Source organism: Apteryx rowi, unplaced genomic scaffold, assembly GCF_003343035.1.
Source record: "Apteryx rowi isolate R43461 unplaced genomic scaffold, aptRow1 scaffold_8, whole genome shotgun sequence".
Lineage (NCBI taxonomy): Eukaryota > Metazoa > Chordata > Aves > Apterygiformes > Apterygidae > Apteryx > Apteryx rowi.
The window spans coordinates 5,675,378-5,700,377 of record NW_020451093.1 but is presented as its reverse complement, the minus strand read 5'-3'; the positions used below and the strand labels follow the sequence as shown (position 1 = coordinate 5,700,377).

The 25,000-nt window shown below is 39.8% G+C and overlaps 1 protein-coding gene across 1 annotated transcript in view; it reads left to right on the top strand.

Moving 5' to 3' along the window:
• The window catches only part of ZEB2 (zinc finger E-box binding homeobox 2), a 46,491-nt gene that overhangs the window by 17,743 nt on the left and 3,748 nt on the right, over positions 1-25,000 (top strand). Inside the window, exons 3-8 of the mRNA XM_026089008.1 lie at positions 2,121-2,192; positions 8,417-8,605; positions 9,289-9,503; positions 11,957-12,065; positions 13,241-15,213; positions 17,280-17,460. Of these exons, the coding sequence (XP_025944793.1) occupies positions 2,121-2,192; positions 8,417-8,605; positions 9,289-9,503; positions 11,957-12,065; positions 13,241-15,213; positions 17,280-17,460 (2,739 nt within the window). The remainder of the gene's footprint in view (positions 1-2,120; positions 2,193-8,416; positions 8,606-9,288; positions 9,504-11,956; positions 12,066-13,240; positions 15,214-17,279; positions 17,461-25,000) is intronic.

Sequence of the window (25,000 nt, the reverse complement as noted above, 5' to 3'; positions counted from 1 at the left end):
TACCACTATTATGCAAAAAAAAAAAAAAAAAAAATTGCTGTTAACTGTTTTCCCCTTGCTGACTGGGTAGATGTGCCCTCAGATGGAAAACTTCTGATACTTGTGACTCCTTACTACCAGAAATCACATGAGATGATCAAGGAAGAAAATCACAATCACTATATTTATACCTAACACTGAACTTCTCAGAAATACTGTACCTTGATTAAGATTTCTGGTAGGCTGCAATAAAAATATCAGCTGTAAGACTGGCACAGCAGATCAATTATCATAATGACAACATTTTATTAATACATATTGAACTCCTAAATGTTTTGGACGCAAGATATCCCCGTGAAAATGATCCTTAGAGAGGCAGAAGGCCAGATCTGGGAAAGGAATCAAGGCTGGCTTGTCTGTTGTAGAGTTTAAACAAATATTTTTCATCTGGTCTACATATTCTATGCTTTTGTACAAATTTAGCATCTGTTTGTACCTGCATATTTTAACTTAAGAGCTTTCATTAATTTTTTTTTTTTTAAGCTTCAAAGCCATAAACATGTATATTTATACCACAGTATTGTACACTGGTTGTAAAGCTCTGAATTAAGTCATTCTGTGCTTTAGTTTTGATTAGAATGATACAATTAGAACCTGTTATTCTACCAACTAATTACTTGTAGAATGTGACATCTGAAGAATACTACAAGATTACAAATTTAGGAATGAACCGAGGATGTGTTCTGTTTATATTATTCCCCTATCTTCAGTCAAATCATTGTCATGGAAATGGATTAATACTGGGCCAGTTTCTGTCCTCATCAAAATCTTTATCACAAGAATGAGGAATAAGAATTTTAATGCTTCACGTATCAATAAGATTTTAATAGCGTGCTTTGATCTTCGTGGTAGTCTATCACTGGATTGGCTAACCGGCATCCATCTTCCTGAATCATCATCGACTTGTGTTCATTTCTGAGAAATTCTGTTTTTTTTCAGTTGCTGTTGTACCATTTCTGGGTGCCCTTCCACATTTTATTTCTTACAAAGGCAGTTAAACAGGAGACTGAAGCAGATTCTTCACTTAAATCTCAAATACCAAATTCTCTTGCATTTGTAAAAAAAAAAAAAGAAAAAAAAGAGGGAGATTATATGTTTGTGCATTTCTTCAGATCAGGAAAGGATAGCATCTAGGAGAAGATGGAAAGGTGGGAAAGAAATATTATGTTTATTTATTTTTGACCATGAAAGTCATTTGGAGGGTTAAATCTTAACCACACTGTATGTGTGAAAACCTGTTGCACACAAACTAAAAAATTAGCAGTAAAAAACCATGTTTGACAGGCACTCCTAGACAGACTGAAACATCTGTGAAAATAAGCCTTCGGTACAGTGATAAAGCTGCATCTAGCTTCTTATAAATGCTATTTTAACGTATTCTGAATCCCCCAGTTTCACAGAAAGTAAACTGATCCATGATAAATATATAGTAGATAATTCTACACATATCATGCTCATTTGCATGTGAATTAACCCAATTTATGGTCATAAAGACGGACTTTGTCAGTGCACAGAGAGTGCACAGAAGACACAAACAAATTGTACAGGCAGAAAAGAACTGCCCACAGTTGAAAATTTGTTACATTTCTGCACTGCTTGATATTAACACATGCATTGCTTCAAATGAGGTTAAAATGACGATGGCAACTCAAGAGATCTATGAGATGATAGATAGAAATAGAGATATAAGATCTTCTTATATCTTCCTTTTATATTTGCTGTTTCTTCCAGGTATAGATCTTTCAGCATCTGCTGATTATTTTTTTAAATAAGAAAAAAAAATCCCTTTTTAACATGAGACTGCTTAAGAGATTTGATATTGGGAAAAGCCCTTCGTTTGCCCCGAACAAATAGTACTGTTTTCCACCACTTGCTGTAATGTTTAAAGTAAATAAGTTCTCGTCCATGTAGCACTACTGAATTCATTCAATTCCCAGAACAAAGCCATTGTATAGAGGCCTACAACAGGCCTTTTTCTGTTTCCTTTATAAGAATCTTCCCTGTTACTGCAATGTGCTCGCTAGTTTTGTAAGCAGTTCAATAATGTGCAAATGCTAAAAATGTGCATGCTTATTTCACAGAAGAAATGAAGGAAGATTATGACACTATGGGGCCTGAAGCCACAATTCAGACCACTGGAAACAATGGTACAGGTAAGGTTTTGGCTTATATGAACATCACTTTTGTGTTATGTCATTTAGAATTAGCTGTGCATGAAGAAAAGAAGTGACAGAACAATTTCTTTCCTGTTTTCAGTTTAACAATTGGGAAATGTTTACAAAATTCTCCTATTTTTAAATTTTTCACAATTCGATCGCAACGGTACAGTGAAAAATTCATTCAGTGAAAGTCTCTGCCCCCCCAGCCCCAACCACCACCCTGTGATGTTTCAGCCCCTAACTCATTTTAACAGTATCCTTGTAAGCTAATAGTTTTCAGCAGCATGAGGAGATGTTTTCCCAGCAAGGGTGAATATCCTATAGTTTAAAGTAGCTGGACCAAGATACAGTAGTCGTTTAATGAGAGAGACTGTACAAAGAGCTTGATAATGAGGATGGGGTGCACTCTTCTTGGCAACCCCAGATTCGCATGGTACACAGAGTAAGCTACTTCAGAGACTGCAAACATCTTTTCAGAAAGACACGCATAAACCCCTTACATAGATACACAGACACACACACTTTAAATGCATATTTATGAGATTATTATGTTTCTAGCTAATCTTTTTTTTTTTTTTTCCACTTTCCACATCTCCTTCTTTCCCCTCTTCTTAGAAATCAATACATTTTGTGGAACAAGAAAGGGGACAGAGATATTTAGCAGGCATCATCCCTGTGCCATCTCTTTTTTCTCTAGCTGAGAAAAAAACAGCAAAAGGTTTCTGTTACTATTTTTTAATCCAAATGAATTTTGGGGTTTACGATGTTCTTTCCAAAGGCCATAAGACCCTTTTCGATCCTTAGCACAGCTGAATTCCATACATTACACAATGTTTATTTTGCATTTTGTTTGAGTTATGATTTGAGATGTTGCAGATAGTCCTTATCTACAGGGTTAAAAGTAAATGGTTTCTAGTATAAGTACACTTCTATACATTGCATTATGATATTTAGTTCATAGGTAATAACCTCTAGAAATGTTACTGTAAAAGGTGATACCTAAGCATTGCAAGGATTTTATTACTCATACTTTCCTAATGTTGGCAACACCCACACAGAATCCCCAATCTTCGTATTAAATAACACAAGAAATTTACTTTCTAATTCTTGAGAGGGAAAATAATAGAAAAATAAAACCATGTCAGTGCTTTTTTCATATATTAGATTTATTATGCATGAAAAGAGAGTGGCACAGAGTCACAGTTTATCATTACATATATACTTAATGATGTTGCTGTACAGAACTGCATGCATACGTATTTTAAAGATTTTTTTTTTTCTAACAGACGTTAATAATGTGACAAATTGTATTTAGCACTTGGAGAAACAGGACTTTAAAAGATGTCTGATTCAGAAAAAAAGACTTGATGGTTATCTGAATTACCATTACCAGAGCCTTGAGGTCCCCTATCAGGCCGTGTGACTTCCTTTGCACATATTTTCCTTACCATAACAGGCCTTGACTCTCTCGTGCTTGCAATGTGGTCTGCTTGAGGGCGAAAACTTTGTGTCCCCTTAGCCCCTTCCTTCCAGTATCTGATGGACCCTTCTGTGGGTTCTCCTTCGGCCTCACTACACGGTGCAGACTAGTGCAGACCATCTCAGCAAGCCCAGCAGCCAACCCTCTGAAACAAGCCCTCGTCTTCACCCACTCCGGGGGTGTGGTAGGTCCTGCCGCTTCTGAAAGCTGGTAGAAACCATGCTTCTGGGGGAGAAGCTAAGGGTTCCCCTTATCTGACTGGTGCATTGGAAACTCACATTTCAAAGACCATTGTAAAAGGTCTGCATTTAAAATGTAAAAGTTACATCCACCAGCAGCAGACGTTCCCCAAGTGTCCTATGCAAAAGTCACCACCTCCTCTTTACTCGCAGCAAACGGCTATTTGCTCCAATGGGTGGCTTGCTTAAATAACCATTAAGAGTTGTCTGATACTCTGCTAGTGTTAATTCAAATCTTTAATCACTAAACTATTCAGAGCCATCTCTCGTAGCGGAGACTGGTGTCTAGGTAGTTTGGGTAGAACATATTTCTACAATGGATGCAGTCTCCATAGTCTCTTAAGAGTGATGTCAGATTATTTAGTCATATTAAATCATCTGATAAACGAAATGTCTTTGCTAATCTTCTCACTGTGAGTGAAAGATGCCAGGTGACAGGAGCTGTGAAGTCCTTCACACAGAGCATGGTAACAGCAGAGCAAGCAACTGTGAAAAAAAAAACCCAGACTAGCCTGTTCAGGTGTGTTGACCATTATTTGAGGAGAAAAGAGGTGAGGTCAGTCTAGGAGGTGTCTGAGTGCTTCCTGATGATTTTGAGAGAAGTTCAAAGTGTTCTCCTTCAGACCTCCCATTGCAACAAGGCTTTGGCCCCGTCTGCTGACTTAGTTCACCTCAGTGTCTTGCCTCAGTCTTTGCCTGCAGGTAGTCATTAGTTCTCAGTGTGGTTAGAGCAGTGAAGGGTATTTAATAAGGATATTTAACAAAATAGCTGAGGGGAGACCCAGTGGAAGAAGGAGCAGATCAGCAATTCTGTCTTCAGCGAAGTCCGTGTTGCAGTGACCTTCTGGCATCAAGGAGGGCCATCTGGGGCTTCTTACAGGCTAACGTCTGGATGGGCCAGCACAGTCTCTCTCTTGTTAGGACAACTTGTTCCCCTTCACTGACTCCTCAGCGTGGTACCTCAACAACCTAGGGTGCACTCTGAAGTGGAGAATACAGTTTCAAACTCAGGTCATTCACATACAACTAACCACAAAGTTGCTGTGGGTGCACGCAACAATCAGGGAGTATTTTTAGTACCAAATCCATTGCGGCATGTCGTTAGCAGAGAAAGAAAACTGAAAGAAAAGTTCCCGTTATTAAATTATTCTGCTATTGTCAGAGTGGCCACTTCCTAGTGGTGCTTAAAAAAAATATATCTTGTTATCCATACATTAATCAACTGCATTTTTACAATGAGCCACGGAGGCTTTATAGAGGAAAAAACAAAAGTGACCATTAGAGTGAAAATTATATTTCAGGCTTTAGTCCTGCTAAATTAATTTGTAAATATATCTGGGGATCTCTGAAATGATTACTTGGCAAAATGATGTTTCGTAGAAACTGTTTTTAAAATGTGAACAGATAAATTCCTATGGTTTATTTTATTTTACCTGGTTCTGTTATTACAACAGAGATGTTTGCAGAAAGGAGATTAACAAATTCCCTGCAAACAAACAACAAACTTCCCTGGTTTAGATTGCTAACATCTGACAAGCTCTGAATAGGGATTTCTTAATATAATTTAAAGAAGGAAAAAAAAAAAACCTTCAGGGGAGAGGAAAACAGAAGTAAAACTTGGCAGGTTCGAAGGATAGGCCGTTTTCAGACTGTAATCTGTGTGTACCAATGGGGGCCTCTCACTTCCTGGCTAATGAAGGCTGTGGTTTTATTAGCTTTGTTTGCGATTAAAGGCAGCTATCACCATCTTGCAGTAAGAGTTCCCACACAAAAAGACATGGTCTCCCAAGCTCCTTGAACCTGTCCCTCACGTTATCTTTAAAAGGCCCCAAATACCTCTGAAGACAGTTTCCCCCTGTGTGTTTTTATTTTTATGTGGCACGACCGCATCAGCCTTTGGGGCTGAAAATATTTCTACTCTCCAGGCTCCAATAATTAATTAAAGAAAGACTTGTTTGGTGAGGTCACCTGCTGTAGATCCCACTACAGCGCTCGACTCCTGGAAGGGAACGTGTCCGTGTGTGCGGTGTCGGCCCACAAGGACTCCGGGAACATGACTTTATGCATGGAAAACAAATTAGGGTGGGGGGGGAGCAGGCCTTTCCCCGAGAAATCCAGTGAGAAACCTAATGATTATCAGATGAGCCTTTTTAGTAACACTGGGTGAGCTTCCAGAGATGCATTTTCAGTAATATAGCTGGTGAGAAGCCAGATACACGTGGTCACCTTTTGCTAGTTACGTTAATCTGTAATGTTACAGCACCGGTTGTGTTGCTTCGCTTAAGGATCTGACAGCTTTCCCACTAAATCCCCTCGTTTTTAGGGGTTTATAATGTCGACCTAAACATTTGCTTTAGCTCCCGGATTGCATGCAGAGACACAGAAGCTAAATAATCCACAGATCTGAGACCCCCAAAGCCAGCAGTATCGCAACAGTCCTTTGCAACGCACTGGAGCAGCTCCCAAGCACACTTCCAGGCGTGAAGGACCTCATGGGGGTCCTGGTTTGGGACTGCAGCTCCTCGCATTAACTCGGTCCTCGCCTGGTGGCTTGCCACGGCGAGAGTAAAAAGTGGGGTTTCCGACTAAAAGCACAATGTTGGCGCTTTGTCCTGATAAAACAGGGTCAAAGCCATGGCACGGTGCTCCTGCGTGCAGGCTGGCTCAGGCAGCCGCCATTTTGTTGTGCTTCCCTCACAGCGACAAAATGGAGGTAAGGCGCCGTGGCCCCCTGACGGCGCCCCCCCTCCCCAGAGGTCACTTGGGGGCCGGGGGGAAGGTGAGGTGCTATTTCTCGTGCTGATAACAAACGATAACAAGAGCTACTGAAAGGCCAAGGAAGGAAAAATATTTTGGTTTACTGATTCCCTACAAAACCGCTGCAGCAGGGAAAGAAGTTTCCTTCTTGAAGCAGGGTCTTACGAGCTGTGCCATTTGGTCACTGTCACTAAAATGCTGTCGCACATTTGAGAAGTCGCTCTTTTTTGTACAAAAAATAGGGCATATTTGTCTCAGGCGGAGGATTTGATTTTATCGGTTAAAGGGATGAGGTTTGCATAGCTGAATATCTACTTTTATCAATGCCAGCCAGATCAACTGTTCACATCGGGCCCTTTCAGACTTCCAGTTCTGCCACCGTCAGCAACCACACCTCATTTTTGTTGCAAATATCACCTTTCCTTTTTGTAGGAAATGGAGGCAAAGTTTTTACCCAGTTCTAAGCGCCAAGGAATTGGTTATTCTCTCATTTCCAGTGGCTAGAAACTGGTGAAATCTGGTAGGGCCTGATCTTCTTTCCTATTGCCATAACTCCTTTGATTTCCCTGAAGTTACTCCATATAACTCCCTGGTGTAAATGAGAGCAGAATCACACCATTTAATATTTTACTTTTACACGAGCTGTAGAAGAGTTTATAGCTTTGCCTCATTTTCTTATTTCACCTAAGGAGAAATACATTAAAAATGTAATCAATCATAAGCTATTCTTTTCATTTACGGCCAGTTAAAAACAAGTACCTTAAATTCCCTGCCACCAACTGTGTCTTCCAAGTCTGCTTAAAAAAAAACCAAAAAAACCACAGAGAAAGAAAATGATCTGTTCCTTTCTTTTCTGATATATTTGTATTAATATTTGTCTATAGTGTCCCAGACTTTTAAAGATCTTTCCTGTATGGAACGTTCCTACATGGAGGAGAAAAGCATATTTTTAGTAACAGGATGTTTTGTGGTTGAGAATATATTATGTTTCATGGACATTGCATGGACAATAAAAAGTCAGGTTTACATTTAAGGAAAAGGAGGAAAACTCTCGTACAAACTGTAAAAGTGGTTTTAGGCTCTGTATCCGAGTTATGGTCTAAAACATGTGGTTCTATTTGTAAAAATCTACTAAGCAAGACATTTTTTAAAGCAGTCTATTCTCCCATTGTAAATTACCCATAGATTAATTTTCCAGGGAGAAAAAAAATAAAAGGAAGATATTACAAATTCTAACGAGCACTATTTTGTTCTGAAACCATCACAAAAGAACAGGAGACAGGACATCTTTCGGAGGTGGTTGTCTTCTTAATACCTGCACATACCGTCTGTGAGGTGGTAAATGTCTCAGAGGCAAAGCTCAGGTGTGTAGGGTTTGGGGCAGCTGAGCTGCTGTGTCCATCCCAAAAGCCACCGGCTCCCCGAGGAGCTCCCTGGAGGTTCATGTTCCGCAGGTGCAGCATCACCTGCATTACTAAGCCCTCATGAACTTCCCCTGCTGCCCCATAAAGTCCATATTCTTGTTAATTTAACTGCTGGGCCTTACTTCAATCCCAGTCAGTGGGAAGCCCACTTTAATTGTATTAAGAGGCAGAGTAAGACTAATGAGAGCAAGGATCTAGCTGCAGACTGGTAGCTCCAGAACGAATGTCGGCTCTTCTCACAAGCGGCGACGTTAGGTGACCCAAGCTCTCAGGGAGGATGCACTCAAAACCCCTTCTTTTCCCCTTCTTTCATTTTAGTTAAGAATGCAAATTGCACGTCGGACTTTGAGGAATATTTTGCCAAAAGGAAACTGGAGGAAGGAGATGGGCATGCAGTCAGCATAGCAGAGTACCTACAGCGCAGTGACACAGCCATTATTTACCCAGAAGCCCCCGAGGAACTGTCTCGCCTTGGCACTCCGGAAGCCAATGGGCAAGAAGAAAATGGTGAGGCTGTAATTCATTTTTAGCCAGTATCCTGACCTCTTGCAGCTGTTGCAATTATAAATGCACTACATGCCTGGGTGTTTACCTTAAAAATTGAAGAACAGCTGCAGCGGCATGGAATTTCATGAGCAAAGATTGGGACTGTAATTTTAGTGTATTGTGATTTTTAGTCAGCAAATTCGTATTATTTTGCGGAAGAACTAAAGAGCTTAATTTAAAGCTTACTTTAAATGGGAGAAATGATGCCACCATAGTTCTAAGTTTTGGAAGTATTGAGTTTTAATGCCAAAAATATAGGCTTGCTGACCCATCACTCTCTGATTCCTTGATAAATAATTGAAAAAGTGCCCATAAGAATGATTTGGTCAATGGCGTAAGTAATACAATGAACTAAAGCTGGACTGCAAATCATCAATTGATGGAGAAAAGTATTTCTTAGTTTTGGAGCTGCCGAAGTCCTGCGAAGGAGCGAGGTCTGTAATTAATTTCCGAGAGCAGTATGAAGCGCTTCGCGCAAGTCTGCAGTGGGTGTGTACGGGGACTGGTGCGTTCTGCGGCCGGTTCGACGCGCGCGGCAGATTGCAGCGATTCCTGTCATACCATCCCGGGCAAGAAGCCCATTAGCTGCCATTGATTTCCTGACCTTTTGGCCTGCCTCTCTCTCCCCCGTCTCGGGGCTGCAGACCTGCCACCTGGAACTCCAGATGCCTTTGCCCAACTGCTGACCTGCCCCTACTGCGACCGGGGCTACAAGCGCCTGACGTCCCTTAAGGAGCACATCAAGTACCGCCACGAGAAGAATGAGGAGAACTTCTCGTGCCCTCTCTGTAGCTACACGTTTGCCTACCGCACCCAGCTCGAGCGGCATATGGTGACACACAAGCCAGGGACAGATCAGGTGGGGGGCTGGCTTTAAGTGATTTCTTTCTATAATAACCCCTTAGAGAAACGATATTGCTTTGATTGGCAATCATTATTAATTTTTCATGGCATTTTGAAGATGCAGATCTTTTAATGGTAATAGCTTTAATTGAGGTCTAAATGATTTTTTGATGGTCTCTTCTAATATGATTTAATAGTCTTATGTTCACGATCGAATGAGTGTGTTAATTTCTAATTTAGAAATTTTATTTGCACTTTAACTTGACTTTAGTTTCGTTTTTATGTTCCTCAAAAAGTGAATGAAACTGTAGCATTTTAATTATACATTATTAAACATCTCAGCAATTTTAATTCCATTTTTCACCTAGTTTTACTTTGCAGTTTTGCAAATAGGATCTCAAAGACATACTAAAGGATCTACTAATATTTTTTCATTACTTTTTGAATAACCTTTTCAATCACATAAAATTATGCATGTTTGGTAGGATCGTTTGTTAAATATAATTACACTTTCTTACAATAACTCTTACTACAGTACATATAGGCTATTGTGTGTGATTATACCACTAACATATGCATGCATTACAATTGTGGCATCACTATAATTTTTATAGCCCGGCAGCAAATATCTAATAAATCAAAGCAATTTTTCATGATGGTATCACTGTTGCATTTAAGGAAATGCTGTGTATTTCAAACAGGTGACTGAGCTTTTTTGATGCTTACTCATAAAGCAGATTGTCAAAAGAGCTGTATCACAAAACTCTTCATATACTACAGGAAAAACTGCTTCTGTCCTCGCTAGAGAATTACTTCTGAAAACCAGTGTTATGGAGGGTTGTAATGGAAACTCAAATGGCATGTTTAAAACTTAAATAAATAGATATGTGCATTGTGTCAAATTATAAAGGCTTTATGCCATATTTATTTTTCTTAAATAACCGAAAATCATGATCAGCTGTATTTCTCTTGGTAGGTTTTTCTCAGCATAAGGTAAATTCAGTTAGGCAAACACACATCTTCTAATCACACAATTTTGCAATTAGCATTTTTAAGAGAACCGTATCTTTTCCTTGATCTTAAATCAATATAAATGATTCTGGAGCAGTTTCTCATATTCTTTCCTTCTCAGGCTTTTCTGGTAGACAAACACATTTCCACATATGTATTTTTTTAAGCTGATCCACATTAAGGTTTTTTTTTCCCCCCCTTCCTTTTGCTCCGTATCATTAAAAACACCGGGGAAAACCTCCCGATATTTACCCAACATAACCGCCTGAAATTCCACATGCGAGAGCGCGCTCGTGTTGGCGCATTATGAATGGTAGCTTTGGTGTTGAAAAGTCCCCTCATTTGCTCGTGGCATTTACAATTAGTAAATTAAAATGATTGTATCATATTAACAGTGGCACAACTAAAGTTTATAGTAGTCCTCGGAGGGCGATGGGGGGAGACAAAACAGCTGTTGCTGTTTGTTTATGCAACTCAGCAACATATGAGCACGGGTCCCTCAATGGCGCTCGGCGGGCCGGGCTCTGCTTGATCTTTGAAGGTTGCTGCTGTTTGAACAGCCCTCCCTGTGTCCCGTGCAACGCCATCTGTCTCGCCAGGAATGTGGGAAGACTCAGCACACCCTCGCAGTTGTCATACCGGCTCTGCGCTGCCTTTTTGTGTGCAGTCGGCTTTTGTGTCGGGGCTGCCCGAAACACGCTGACCTCCTACCTTGAGCGTCCAGGATGGCTGTATTATTATGATGAGGATGATGATATTTTTTTTCCTCCCCTCCCCTCCAATTCACAGTCACGAGGCTTTTTGTACTTGCTCAAAAAGGTCAGCTGTGTTTGATTATATCTTTCTGCTGCTTTTAACTTGTCCTTTCAGCCAACTTTCCTCTGGTTTTGCCCCTGTTGCTTAGAACAGCACTGGGGGAAAACATGGTAAGAAAGGTAACTGAAGTCTTTCCTGCTGGTCTGATCTAAAAAAAAAAAAATCAGCAGCAACTCATGCTGAAGACATAGTCTCTTTTGTCTGATAATGAATTAAACCTTAATGAAATGCCACTAACGACAGTGTTTCTGTATTTTCTACTCACACAGTAAACAGAATTTTTAAACAAGTGGAGTTCCACATGTTCAGAATCTACTAGGAATATTAAGGACCACAAATCTTCTTATAAAACAGTTTCTCTCATTGTAAGATACCTTAAAGCAACACATTTCTGATGAGAGACTTAGGAAATAATTCTAAAGCAAATATCGAATGCTCATGTGAAAGTACTTTCGCATTTGTTTCGGTTTACTGCCAACATTTTGATTTTTATTGCAACACTGATGAGACAAATAAATGTACACGCAGACCTTTTGGTCTGCTTGATAAATTCAGAGCCACATTAATTTGTTTTTGTTTTTAAACTAGAGATTCTTGGTTTCTCTTGCATAAAATTCATGTCGGTATCTTTTTTTCTCCCAGCACCAAATGCTGACCCAAGGAGCAGGCAATCGCAAGTTCAAATGCACTGAGTGTGGCAAGGCCTTCAAATATAAACACCATCTGAAGGAACACCTGCGAATTCACAGTGGTGAGTAGCGGAGGTGCTGGTGTTCTCATTTGCATTTTGTTTAATTAGCTGAGTTTTAAAGACTGCTTAAAATTTACACAGTTCTGCTTCTAGCTTCTTGGAGATACTAAGGTATTTCATAAATGATATCTGAGTCATCCTCATTTATCATGCTGTTAATACCATGGTCTTGCTGTAAGATTTTGAAATAGTAAAGCTTCTTGCAAATAATATAGGTTGTTTGTGAAGCAGTTTGAGTTCAGAACCATTCATTCATTTTTGTTCAGTCAGATTCTGAAGAGTGCATTATATTTTTCATAACAAAAAGTCCCCATAAATGAAACACAGCTCATATTCTCAGATAACGAGTAAGTGAAAAATGTCTTATATTGAATGAACGGTGCATTTTTGTTCTGCTGCTTGATGCAACAGATCTGTAACAGCAAACCATGATGTGCACACAAAATTCCGCCAGGCTCTCTCCAGGCACAAATCTCCCCCTGTGCAGACATGATTATAATAGGAGGATTCAGTTTCCCATAGCATGCTCATTTTCAATATAGCTCAATTCCTTAAAAAAAAAAAAAAAAGAAAAAGAAACAAATTTGGACAGTCTGGATTTGACCTGGCTACTTTAGCCACAGGGTACTCACCTATGACAGCAGTAGTCAGTTTGGAGCCAGTCTCACACCTTGGCGCTCTATAGCTGAGCTGCAGATGGTGGGTCCAGCTGACCTCAGGACTGCTGAAATGAAGACATGTGGCCTGTCTGGCAGCAGTCATTATTAAAAACTCTTCATTTACTTTCCCAAGTGCTGACAGTAACGGAATCACCTATACTTGTGGCACTAATTTTTAAATTTGTAAAGCCGTAAAAAATCATGGTCTCTCCTTTATCAACACACTTAATGACATTAATAGCACTTTAACAGTGACACAGATACCTAAGGATTCTTTTGCTGGCACATGCACTGATGGAGCTAGTAGATGGGATCTCTCCCGTTTGACCCAGAGCTCGGGCTCACCTGTAGAAAGAGAAGGATAAAGCAGTGGTAATATGTGGCTGTATTCGCAGAACCGATACTTTCCTCACTATTAATCAGAGGATTCGCAGATAATCAGTCTGATAATCAAATGCAATCACTTGCATCACAGCAACAATGATAATTAACATTTGGTTTTAATTATCATTTTAGGTGAAAAACCGTATGAGTGTCCAAACTGCAAGAAACGTTTCTCCCATTCTGGCTCCTACAGTTCGCACATCAGCAGCAAGAAGTGTATTGGTTTAATCTCTGTAAATGGCAGAATGAGAAACAATATCAAGACGGGTTCTTCTCCTAATTCTGTATCTTCCTCTCCTACTAATTCAGCCATTACACAGCTGAGAAACAAGCTGGAGAATGGCAAACCACTTAGTATGTCTGAACAAACAGGCCTACTGAAAATTAAAACAGAACCACTAGATTTCAATGAATATAAGGTTCTTATGGCCTCACATGGGTTTAGTGCAACTAGTCCTTTTATGAATGGTGGACTTGGAGCAACCAGCCCCTTAGGAGTTCACACTTCTGCTCAAAGTCCAATGCAGCACTTAGGTGTAGGGATGGAAGCACCACTACTTGGGTTTCCTGCGGTAGGCAGTAATTTAAGTGAGGTGCAGAAGGTCCTACAGATTGTGGACAACACGGTTTCCAGGCAGAAAATGGACTGCAAGGCTGAAGAGATCTCCAAGTTGAAGGTTTATCATATGAAGGATTCATGCTCTCAAGCAGAGGAACAAGGAGTTACCTCCCCCAGTATTCCCCCTGTGGGTCTTCCAGTAGTAAGTCATAATGGTGCCACTAAAAGTATTATTGACTATACATTAGAGAAAGTCAATGAAGCCAAAGCTTGCCTCCAGAGCTTAACCACAGACTCAAGGAGGCAGCTCAATAACATTAAGAAAGAGAAGCTGCGAACCCTAATAGACCTGGTAACTGAAGATAAGATGATAGAGAACCATAATGTATCCACTCCATTTTCATGCCAGTTCTGTAAAGAAAGCTTTCCTGGTCCCATTCCGTTGCATCAGCATGAGCGTTACCTGTGTAAAATGAACGAAGAAATCAAGGCAGTCCTTCAGCCTCACGAGAACATGGTTCCCAACAAACCTGGAGTGTTTGTTGATAAGCAAACCCTCTTGCTGTCATCAGTACTTTCTGAGAAAGGAATGACTAGCCCCATCAACCCATACAAGGACCACATGTCTGTACTTAAAGCATATTATGCTATGAATATGGAACCCAACTCTGATGAACTACTGAAAATTTCCATTGCTGTTGGCCTTCCTCAGGAATTTGTGAAGGAATGGTTTGAACAACGAAAAGTCTACCAGTATTCAAGTTCCAGGTCACCATCACTGGAAAGGACCAGTGCCAAGGTGGCGCTGGCTGCCACCAACAACACTCCCACTAAAGACTCTTTGTCAGCCAGATCTCCAATAAAGCCTGTGGACTCTATAACTTCACCATCTATAGCTGAACTCCATAACAGTGTCACTAATTGTGATACTCCTCTCAGGCTAACAAAACCTCCTCATTTTACCAATATTAAACCAGTTGATAAATTGGACCACTCTAGGAGCAATACTCCTTCTCCTTTAAATCTTTCTTCCACATCTTCTAAAAACTCCCATAGTAGTTCTTACACTCCAAACAGTTTCTCTTCTGAGGAGCTTCAGGCTGAGCCTTTGGACTTGTCTTTACCAAAACAAATGAAGGAACCCAAAAGTATTATAGCCACAAAGAACAAAACGAAATCTAATAGTGTAAATTTAGAACACAACAGTGTTTCTTCATCATCTGAAAACTCAGATGAGCCACTGAACTTGACTTTTATCAAGAAGGAGTTTTCTAATTCAAATAATCTGGATAAAAGCACTAACCCAGTATTTGGTATGAACCCATTTAGTGCCAAACCTTTATACACAACACTTCCACCACAAAGCGCATTTCCCCCAGCCACTTTTATGCCACCAGTCCAGACCAGTATTCCTGGGCTGCGACCATACCCAGGACTAGATCAGATGAGCTTCCTACCACATATGGCCTATACTTACCCAACTGGAGCAGCTACTTTTGCTGATATGCAGCAAAGGAGAAAGTACCAGCGGAAACAAGGATTTCAGGTAAATTGTCATTGCAACCAATTTATTTTGAAAAGCTAGCATTTAGTATGTTGTGATGTGTCCTCTTACAGGAAAAATAAAAGTTATATTAAGCATTTTGACAGAATTAGCAGGGTTTATTTTAGTCTGAGCTTGCAAAAATGTAGTGGAGTAGGAAAACAAATTGAAATTAGCTTAGGAGTGCTTTTACTCAGGTTCAGAAGCAGTATCAATACCTTTGAACAAACATAATGCTTATCATTTTATTAAGAGGTGAGTTGTTCTTTATTAGAACTGTATATAAATAATAATGTCCTTGAGAATCCCATCCTGCGGAAAAAAAATGAAAACTTTGGAGGGAAACAGTTCTCTGCAGGGTTCCCCTCATGGTGAGCATAGCTACATTTCACCCCTGGGAAAAAAAGAAGTAGGGGAAAGCTCTTGGGACTCACCCACACATTTGGGTGAAAAACCATAGCCCTCTAAGCAGGGGTCTCATAATAGTTCTAGCCCATTAAAGGTCCTCAGAGCTTCCTTCTTCATAGTTTTGGGGGGCTGCTCACCCACTGCATGCAGGAAAGGCTTTGTCTCTTCTCATGAGTTTCCGAGGGTCTGAGAAATATTGATGCATTGCTTCACATCAGGCCATCTTTCAACCCACCTACTGCTGGTTGCAGACTACCAGTCCTTCGATCCCTGCCAGTCGTCTGGAAAAGCTGCTAAGAAATCCAGAGATTAACAGAAATTATCTGGAGAGGTAGCAGCTAGGGCCCTTAATTATACACAAAGTCTTTCTACGGGCATATAATCTGGGTCAACATCTCTTCTTGCCTGGGTACAACTAGTCCCAGAGTCAATCTATAAACAGTGAAGGATTTCACCACTGACATGCCTATAGCAAAGAGATGGTCTAGAGAAGTCACATACTTTTATAGCTTTCTGCTGGGTGTATTCAGATATAATATACAGAGTTTAGTTAAATGAGATTAACTGATTATAGATTAATAATTTTTCTTACATTTGCGCATGTTCCCCTATGTCCTATTACAGTCTATTAGTAATTTTACTGGCTAGTAAATGTTTTATAGTTTCAAATGTGAAAATCAGGTATGGTTTTACACTCCAGGCTGTAATCCCTCTTTGCACAATAGGAGCATAAATAGCACTGCACCTCCATAACAGCTGTTCGACTATTCCAATTTACAGTACATCTGCCCTCTTTGTAAATGTATTTAAGCCTATTTAATCTTCTCTAATATTAATTAGTGCAAACCTAGTCTAAGAAAACCAAACTGTGTGATAGCAAATGGAAATGTATGTTATCATGCAAGTTTGCACTCTCTTTGGATCAAGACAAAATAAATATCAAGAAATTTAATAATTTACTGATCCACATTCATTATTGCTTAATGCTGAAGGCTGTTTTAACATAGATAGAACATTGATAAAAAGTGTTATTAATATTCCCTATTTCAAATTACAAAATTAAATATAAAAATATAGCTTGAGGCCTTTAGTCGGGAGACATACATTTAAATGGATTGCATAATAATAACATTTGTACCTAAATATAAAATTCAATTAAAACCTTTCTACAGATACAGAATATATCCAAGTTTCAATGTTTTGAAAGGAATGATCTCTTAGCTGTTGCTTACACTTATTCCTTTAAAATATTACAATACCTTTTATGGTCCATGAAGAGGGTCTCCCCTTTGTGTTTTCTGCTTCTCAGAAATATTTACTATCTATGATATATACTGTCTGTTTATGTAGATCATTATTATTACAGAATCTTCAGAAAGAGGAAGTTTTTTAAGCTGGTTAAAGACCGAGGAGGACAAGGGTCCTTATCAGTTCCAAAGTTCCCATCAGCCGTAGTTATTATTGCCACAAATAAGCTCCCAAGCTAAAAGAGAGCAGTCATAGTCGTATGCGTAATGATAATGATTTTATCCGGCGGAGAGCCGCAGTAGATATTGTTTTGACTTTACTAAATAGTTCCCTCCAAAAAAAGGGGGGGTTGTGAACAGGCAGAGGCTGCAGGAGGCACAGTGTTTTACGTGCGCGGTGTGGTTACCTCGCAGGGAGAATTGCTTGATGGCACACCAGACTACATGTCAGGCCTCGATGACATGACAGACTCTGACTCCTGTCTGTCCCGAAAGAAGATCAAGAAGACAGAAAGTGGCATGTATGCGTGTGACTTATGTGACAAGACATTCCAGAAAAGCAGTTCCCTTCTGCGACACAAATATGAGCACACAGGTATGAATGTCTCATACATGGAGTTAAGAGTTTCATTGCATGCTATATTTCACAATGTTTAATGAGTGTACACGTGTGACATACAGTTTGGCCTATGCTGAGACTTTCAATAGGGAAGAAATAATGTGTTTTGCTTAGCTCAGTTCAACTTTTTTCTTGTTTTTTCTTTCTGTTTTTTTGGTGGGGGACTGTTGTATTATTTATTTCTCTCTTGATGTCTTTTTTGGCTCACATAAAATAAAAAGAAAACCTCCACAAGCTTTGAGGTGAATCTTGCCAGGTACTGAGTGATCTCATCTCAGGCTGAATGCAGTGGGAGTCGTGGCATTCAGCATCTCGCAGGATGAGTCCTTATGCTAACACGTTTCAAAGAAGGCAGGTACTAATACTGTGTTCATTTACCAAGAAGTAAAACTTGGTCAACACAAAGTCTGACATGGGAGGGAAGAGTGACAGTGTATTTCTTGTTTCTTAGACACTATCTGACCCTGCACCATTTAATCCGATAGAAATACTTCCCCTGACGTTAGCAGTGTAAGAACTCACTCTCGCTGAGCTATCTGAAAGTAAACAGATCACAGAGGTGGCTCTCGCAGTGATTCACATGCCAACGGTGGAAGCAGGTTGCCTTTTGCTTTTTCATTTTTCTGTTAATGCTCAGGGAAGTTGTTCTTCTTTCCCCAGTAGGAACTGATTTAGTCTAGTTAAAAAAGCTTGCCATAGCTTACTGCAGATTATCCATTTAAAATAAATTTGGGGTTGAAAAAGACCCACCATGCCACCTATGCTGGCCGTGGCTCTCATTGCAGACAGTGCTCCCTTCCCTGCGGGCAGCCAGGACAGCAGTGAGCCTGGAGGTGGAAAGCTCCCCAAAGGAGATACATCAGCTCCACATGTTTCGGTTAGGGCAAAACAGGACTAGAGCTCCCCAAATAATAAAGATATCAAGTTAGACAAAGGGAATGTGAATTATCATGTGAATTACTGTGCAGCAGGACATAAACCAACCTCCAGCTTCCTAGAGTTAGAAAAAGCTTACACAGGAGGAAACTCTCCTTAACTTTGAAAGCTGAGTCCCACTTCAGGAAATGAAGCAAGTCACATCATTCTTCAGTCTCACCATGTGATGGTAAAAAACTTATACCTCTCTATTAATACATCTTCCAGGCTGCACATAACCATTTGGCATTTCACATATGAAAAATTTACAATTCAGAAGTGGACTGTGTCTTTAAAAAATTCTCTACTTTGTTATTTTTCCTTCTTATATTTTTCTTCCAAAATTTAAAGCTAATCCCACACAGGAATATAAAAAAGGAAGTTAAAATACACGTGGGATTAGGCAAGAAAATTGAAAGCAACATTTTGGACTAGATCAGCCAGTTCATTGGTGGAATGTGCTTCCCACTACATTATTCAGATCAAATTGTTTATTCAGTAGAAGAGGCTTTGAAGGCTTTACGTCCCTGCACCTTTCCTCTCCTGAATGATTTTATTACAGCCATCTGCAAACATTATGGCTTACTACACTACTACCGTAAAGCTCTTATGTTAGAACTGGCCTTCATATATATCGGGATCTGGACATATGGTTGAATCCCATAAAGTTGGTAGTCCATAAGGTCGACAGACATATGGTTGAAAGGCTGAAAATCTGACAAGCTGAAATGTGTGCAATCACCTTGATTTGCAAAATAAACTGCATTTGTAAAAGCAAAAATATGTTCTGGTCTTTAAGTAGAATGGGAACCTACTGCCTGGAAAAATATCGCACAGCTATGACGTATTAAATTTTCTCTCTCTTCTTTACTCTGTCCCTTTTGGCTTTTCAATTGCATGTCTGTCAATTTTATGGGATTCAGCCTTATGATCCAGAACACATATATGGTGTCATATTTAATACAGTAGAACTGCAGTTCATCATAAAGCTCTAGTGGCATTTAGAGACAGGAAGGATGGTCTTGTGGCAAAAACACAGGCATTGAAGCTGAGAGATCTGTGTCCTTTTCTGCCTTGCCACAGACTTCCTCTGTGAATCTGAGCAAATTGCTTAATCTTTCTCTCACCTTCACCTATCTTTGAAGTAGGGAGAAATGATACAAGCCTACCTCTCTGGGATGCTGTAAATCATAATTCATGCATGCTGAAATCCTCAGATGGACCTTGCTATATAAAGTGTGAAGTATTATTAAGAATGCGTTTGCTTTTATGGAACCTCCACCCATCATATTGTTGATAGAGGTATTCAGGTGCTCTGAAGACTTTGTTTGGCTAGCCTTGATAACTCATTCTTTGAACTTTGGGAGGCGGATGTATTAGGACTTTTGCTAATGATGTAGCATGAATCTTAAGCGAAGCTCTAATTAACGTGATAGTTTTGGAAAAAGCTTGTAATTGCATTAATAATATATATGCCAAATTGCGGTCTGTGTTTGCTGCAAGAAACTGAATTGAAAATAGTATTATCTTCTGGATTTAGGGTCATTATTAGAGCAGGGCCAAATTTTCAATCAACACTTTTGAAACTTAAAAAGTCAAAAAACTTTGTTATTAAGTATGATTCTATTTTCCGACCAGCTGATTAGTATCCATTGTTACTTCAATAAAAACATCTTAGGAGGAATTGGAACACTTGCTGTCTGTCCTGGAGAAGCATGAGTAGTGGGTGCTGTCTTCATACTGATGTCCTTTTTCCTATGTTAAAAATGTCTTTTCTTCTGATCTTTGACCAATCAGTTAGATTTTTCCTTGTCACCACTTTTCATGGTCCACATACATAACTGCAACCAATGCCAGAATGAGGGTTAAAGAGTCAGATAGAGAAGGCCACAATCTTGCTTTGCAGTTCCCAAAGACTGACCCACAAAAAGTCTTTGGAGCGAAAATAAACTTGGAATAGGAATTATATATAAAAATAATAAATGATAAAAATAAACTTAAATAGGAATGTTGCAGATACTGTGGCGGAGTTGAGCTTCCCTGCCAGGGCAAGAGAAGAGTGGGATTTGGCCAGTGTTCTGTGTCAGGCCATTAACTTTCGGTAGGACCATGTGGCTGCAGATTGAAGACCTCTCTGTGATTACCTCTGTACGCTGTGCCTGCTACAGCTTGAACACAGTGGAAAATGGGGCTCAAATTCTACAATCCAGAATTTTTAACTTATGCAGTATTAGCAGTATTCTTCTATAGGTTCTCACTTCACGTGGACAAGGAAAACTTACTGCATTACTGCAGTGAGTGAATTGCATTGGTTCTGTGGTTGATTTGTAATTTGGTATAGAGTCCAGCAGTTGCTGCGGGACTGATTTCTGCCAACTTCATTTCAGGATGTCATTTAATTTTAACAGGAGCTTTGTGTTCATTTTAGAGTTTGAGCTTCATAAGATTCTATGTCTATAAATCAGATGATGCAGTACTGTAATTAGGGTTTAGAGCATCCTAGGTAGTGTAGGAAATCAGTGCTCAAATTTTCCTGTGGAGACTTGTGAACCCACCCTGACTTTGGTCGCATGTTGAAATTAGTTGAGCAGATACTGCTTCATTTCCATTTGTGTCTGAGCTCAGATTTCTACAAACTACTTTGCACAGGGTTCAAGACACTTTCATTGCTAAAAATGGAAGAGGATGATTGTCTTTATGGCAAAGCATTGGTGCCATTTGGTGATCAAAAAGTGTTTGCATTGCAGATAAGCAGGAAAAGCTGTAGTGGGCAAATTAGCAGAAGACCCAACAGAATGGAGCACCTAGAAATAGAGAGTCCTGACTGCTGGGTCATTATCTGCCCTGTGCCATGAATGTTGTGCTGGGCTGATTCAGGAGTAAGGTGAAGGTTAGTGTCTGCTCTGCCTTCCTCACGCCCATGTCTGCTGTACCCAGCAAATGCTTTATTATAGCTTCAGGAGGAAACTTGCAGTGTGCCTGCTCTACAACAAAACCTGGAAGCATTTCTTCAGAATCCTACCTAGAAATTTTGGATCCCTTCATTGTTGTTCTATATTACATCACATTCTATTTTATTACTTGTGTGGGCTGTTGAGGGCCTCATAGCTGTACTAGTGCTTTCATCTTTTCCTTTTCCACTGTATATTTTATTAAGACCTCTTTTTTATTTTTGTAGCTTTCATGCTGATGCAAGCACTGGTTTTATTTCCAGATTGATTCTGTAAACTAAATATTGTTCTTGAGCTTGGTAGCAAATCAGCTTTCTCTGGCTAGTATTTTGAATTCCCAGCTCAGGAGCTTTCTTTATTTAGAGCTTGATTCATAAAAAATTTACATGCTATTTTTTCTTGCTTTACTCTGATACAAGTTTAGTATTCCCCATTTTACACTCAAATAAAGAAAAAGGGGTATATTCGGCACTTGTGAAATTTGTTCTGGAGACAAGGTCTTCTATTCAAAACAGAACAGGTGCAGCTTGAGCAATTATATATAAATTGCATTATCTTGCACCTTTGACTGCTTCGCTGTGCTCTGGCCACTAATCCATCTCCACTGGGACAACATCTAACATCCAAGCCCCCAAGCAGCTTCAAAGAACTGCCTTTAAAAAATAAAAACAAACTGTCACAAAAATGTTTCCTTCTTTCTTCCCAAGAGTGGGATTTCTCTTTGGCCCCCTCCCACAGAAAAAGACCCATTTGCCTCAGGCAAAGGATGGGTGATATTTAGTTGGGGACCAGTGACAGCTTATGATCTAATCTCTTATGACTTGCAGGGCTAGATATACAAGTTTTATACCACTGAAAATGAGAAATGTATAGTTTTTTTTCAGTCAAACACTTTTAGTCCAGGAAGATTGAGAGATATGTGCTGTTAGAGATTCTTTTTAACCAAAGTGCAATTTTAGAGACTTTGAAAACAGATTAGTTATAATTTCCTGCCTGTAAAATGAGCACAAGTCCCTGTGGGAGCCTCTTTTTGCAGACAGTGGAATACAAAGAAGTCCAAATATTTCCTTTAAATGTTTGAGAGAGATTTATCATCTAGTTTCACTGTAAAATGTGACATACATCAGGCATCCACCTGACAACACACAGCGGTACACACAGTGGTTTCGTGAGCACTCATTTGAGTTGCCTTGCATAACTCACTACTAGCATCATCAGCCGTGACCAACATGGTGAGGTCATCTCAGATGAGACTGGGTAAAACCTTTAGGGTGGGATTTCCAAAACTGCTTCCTCTTGATCCACCTCTACTCCACTGTTGTTTTGACACTGAATGACAGTACTCTTATACATAATATTGTGTCTTATCTAAATAGTTGACAGACAGAGAAGCAGAGACTACCTACAGTTGTAGGGTTCTCCCCATCCCTAGTGTCAAACACTTTACTTCATTTTTGTTTCGTGGCCTACTAATGCATTGTAGTGATTACGCACTTCTTTTAAATGGTTGAAATACTGAGTTTTGCATACAGGAAAAAAATCTTCTGCAAATGTTCGGAAACCTGATACATTTAAAAACATATTTCAATTACTGTTGTAACAGCTGCATGCTATGCACTGTTAAGGTATGTTGTGTGGTGTCTGAACAAAGAACTTTGCTTAAGCTGTCATGATCAAAAATGCACATTTGGGAAGTCCTTAGAATGGATGCAAGTGATAGACTAAATAGGTCTAATATCTTTTTAGTAATAAAAGAAATTAATGTAAAAATATTAATATTATTTATAAAATATGATGATTCCCTGCAAGGCTGCCTCTGTGCTGGCTGGAGTGAGGCCCCAGGCAGGAGGAACGGGAGGTACAACGTTTAAGGAACTTCCCATATAAAGGAAGAGGAACGTAGGCAAAGACTGAGGGACTGGCATGTCACCTAGTCCCTGGGAAAGGTGGATGGAGGCAAGGGGCTGGCCAAGAAGCAGTCAAAGAGAAGCAGTCAAGATGATAGACTTCTGTTTGAGGAAAGCAAAAGCACTGGGCGACTAGATCAACCACAACTTGAAGAAGAGAGAAATTTGGAGTGAGAAAGAAGGGTGTAGTATACATGAAAAGAATTAGGAAATTTGAAGCAAAGAAGAAGGAGCATTGTGGAGAAGTGGAACAAGGCAAGGTTTGAGCTTCTAGATTATAGGGAAAAGTAAGTCAGAGGGAGGAACTGAGACAGCGTGGGTGGAAGTTCAGTGAGGAGAAGGACATAAAAAAAAGGTGCAGAGGAAAAGCAGAAGGTCTATGAGGAACAAAAGAGGAACAAAATTAGCAACTATTGAGATAGTTGCAGCACTAGCAAAAGGACTGTAACATGTTGATCTGAGTGGGCTCAAGATGACAGTTGAGAAGAGGTAGGAATGCAGACAGGCATATTTGGTGCATGCAGCTGGGCTCCTGGTAGCATTCAGAAAGTTCCCACCTCGCCTGCGAGGGCTTTTCTTCTGTCAGGGTTGAAATAGCCGTTTCCATCATGATATACATGTTAAATTGCCTTTATACACCTCACTGAGGAAAGGGTGCTTAGATCAAAATTACTTTGGGATTTTTGAGCTAATCTGAATAACTCACTTGATCGTGCTAAAATCTCTTGAGCTAAAATTGTGGGATTACCACCTTCATGACGAGGTTGTGTTCAGAATCAGAAGACAGCCTGCCTCTGACTTTGGATCCAATTCAAACCTGAGTCAAAGCTGGAAATTCAAAGCCAATATACCTGCACAGCTCATAGGGTTTGAGTCCAGGGTATATATTTTTTTATCTTGACTTTCAACAAACAGGTAGAATTTGAAGAAACACATATTTAGGAAACAGATCATAAAAGCAACACTGCAATAATTCAATATATTGAGCTTGAATTTTAAACTTTACTGTAAAGGGAAAAAAAGGAAAAAGGAATCCAGTATGTGTGCAAACTTAGGAAACTTTTGTACAAAGAAATGTAGTTTAAGTCTGAATTTCCAGGCATCCACTAATTTCCCTGTCACTTAGGTTATTTTATCTGTGGTTTCTCCTGTATTTTCCTTCCTGCCAGATCTCCCCTTCATTTCATAACATACAATTTTTGGCTTTCTTGAGCATTTGTTAATCGCACCTTATTAAATGTGAACTTTCACAGTGAAACTCAAGGGTAGCTGTGACTAGATTGGTCAAAAAATTAGCATTTTCCCTGCTATCCGTTCTTAGCAACTTTGTTGCAAAAGTGAACTTTGTTTTATGCTTGACTTTCTCTGCTCTTGTGAACTGGCAGCAACTGTAAAAGAAAAGAAAGCAGAACAGATTCATAAAGGAAGAGCTTGAGTTTTCCTGGAAGTTGAGATCTTTCAGTGTTCTTAAAGCATTTTGCTGCTTCCTGCTGGATCTCGGTCCGCGGTGGTGCTGCCAGTGATGGGAGCCCGCCTGTCTGGCCTCTTAGCTCCGTTGGAATTTTCTTGCCTACCCTCCATCGTGCTTCCCCGATCACCCCTCCGCATATGCAGTTCAAAATACTTTCTATGGCCAAGCTTCTAGTCCTTATTCTTGTCGTTGTGTCTCTTTCTCTCCCAGTGCTTGCATCTTTAAGAATTAGTGAAATGCCACCCTTTTACAACCAACAGGATGGGAGGGCT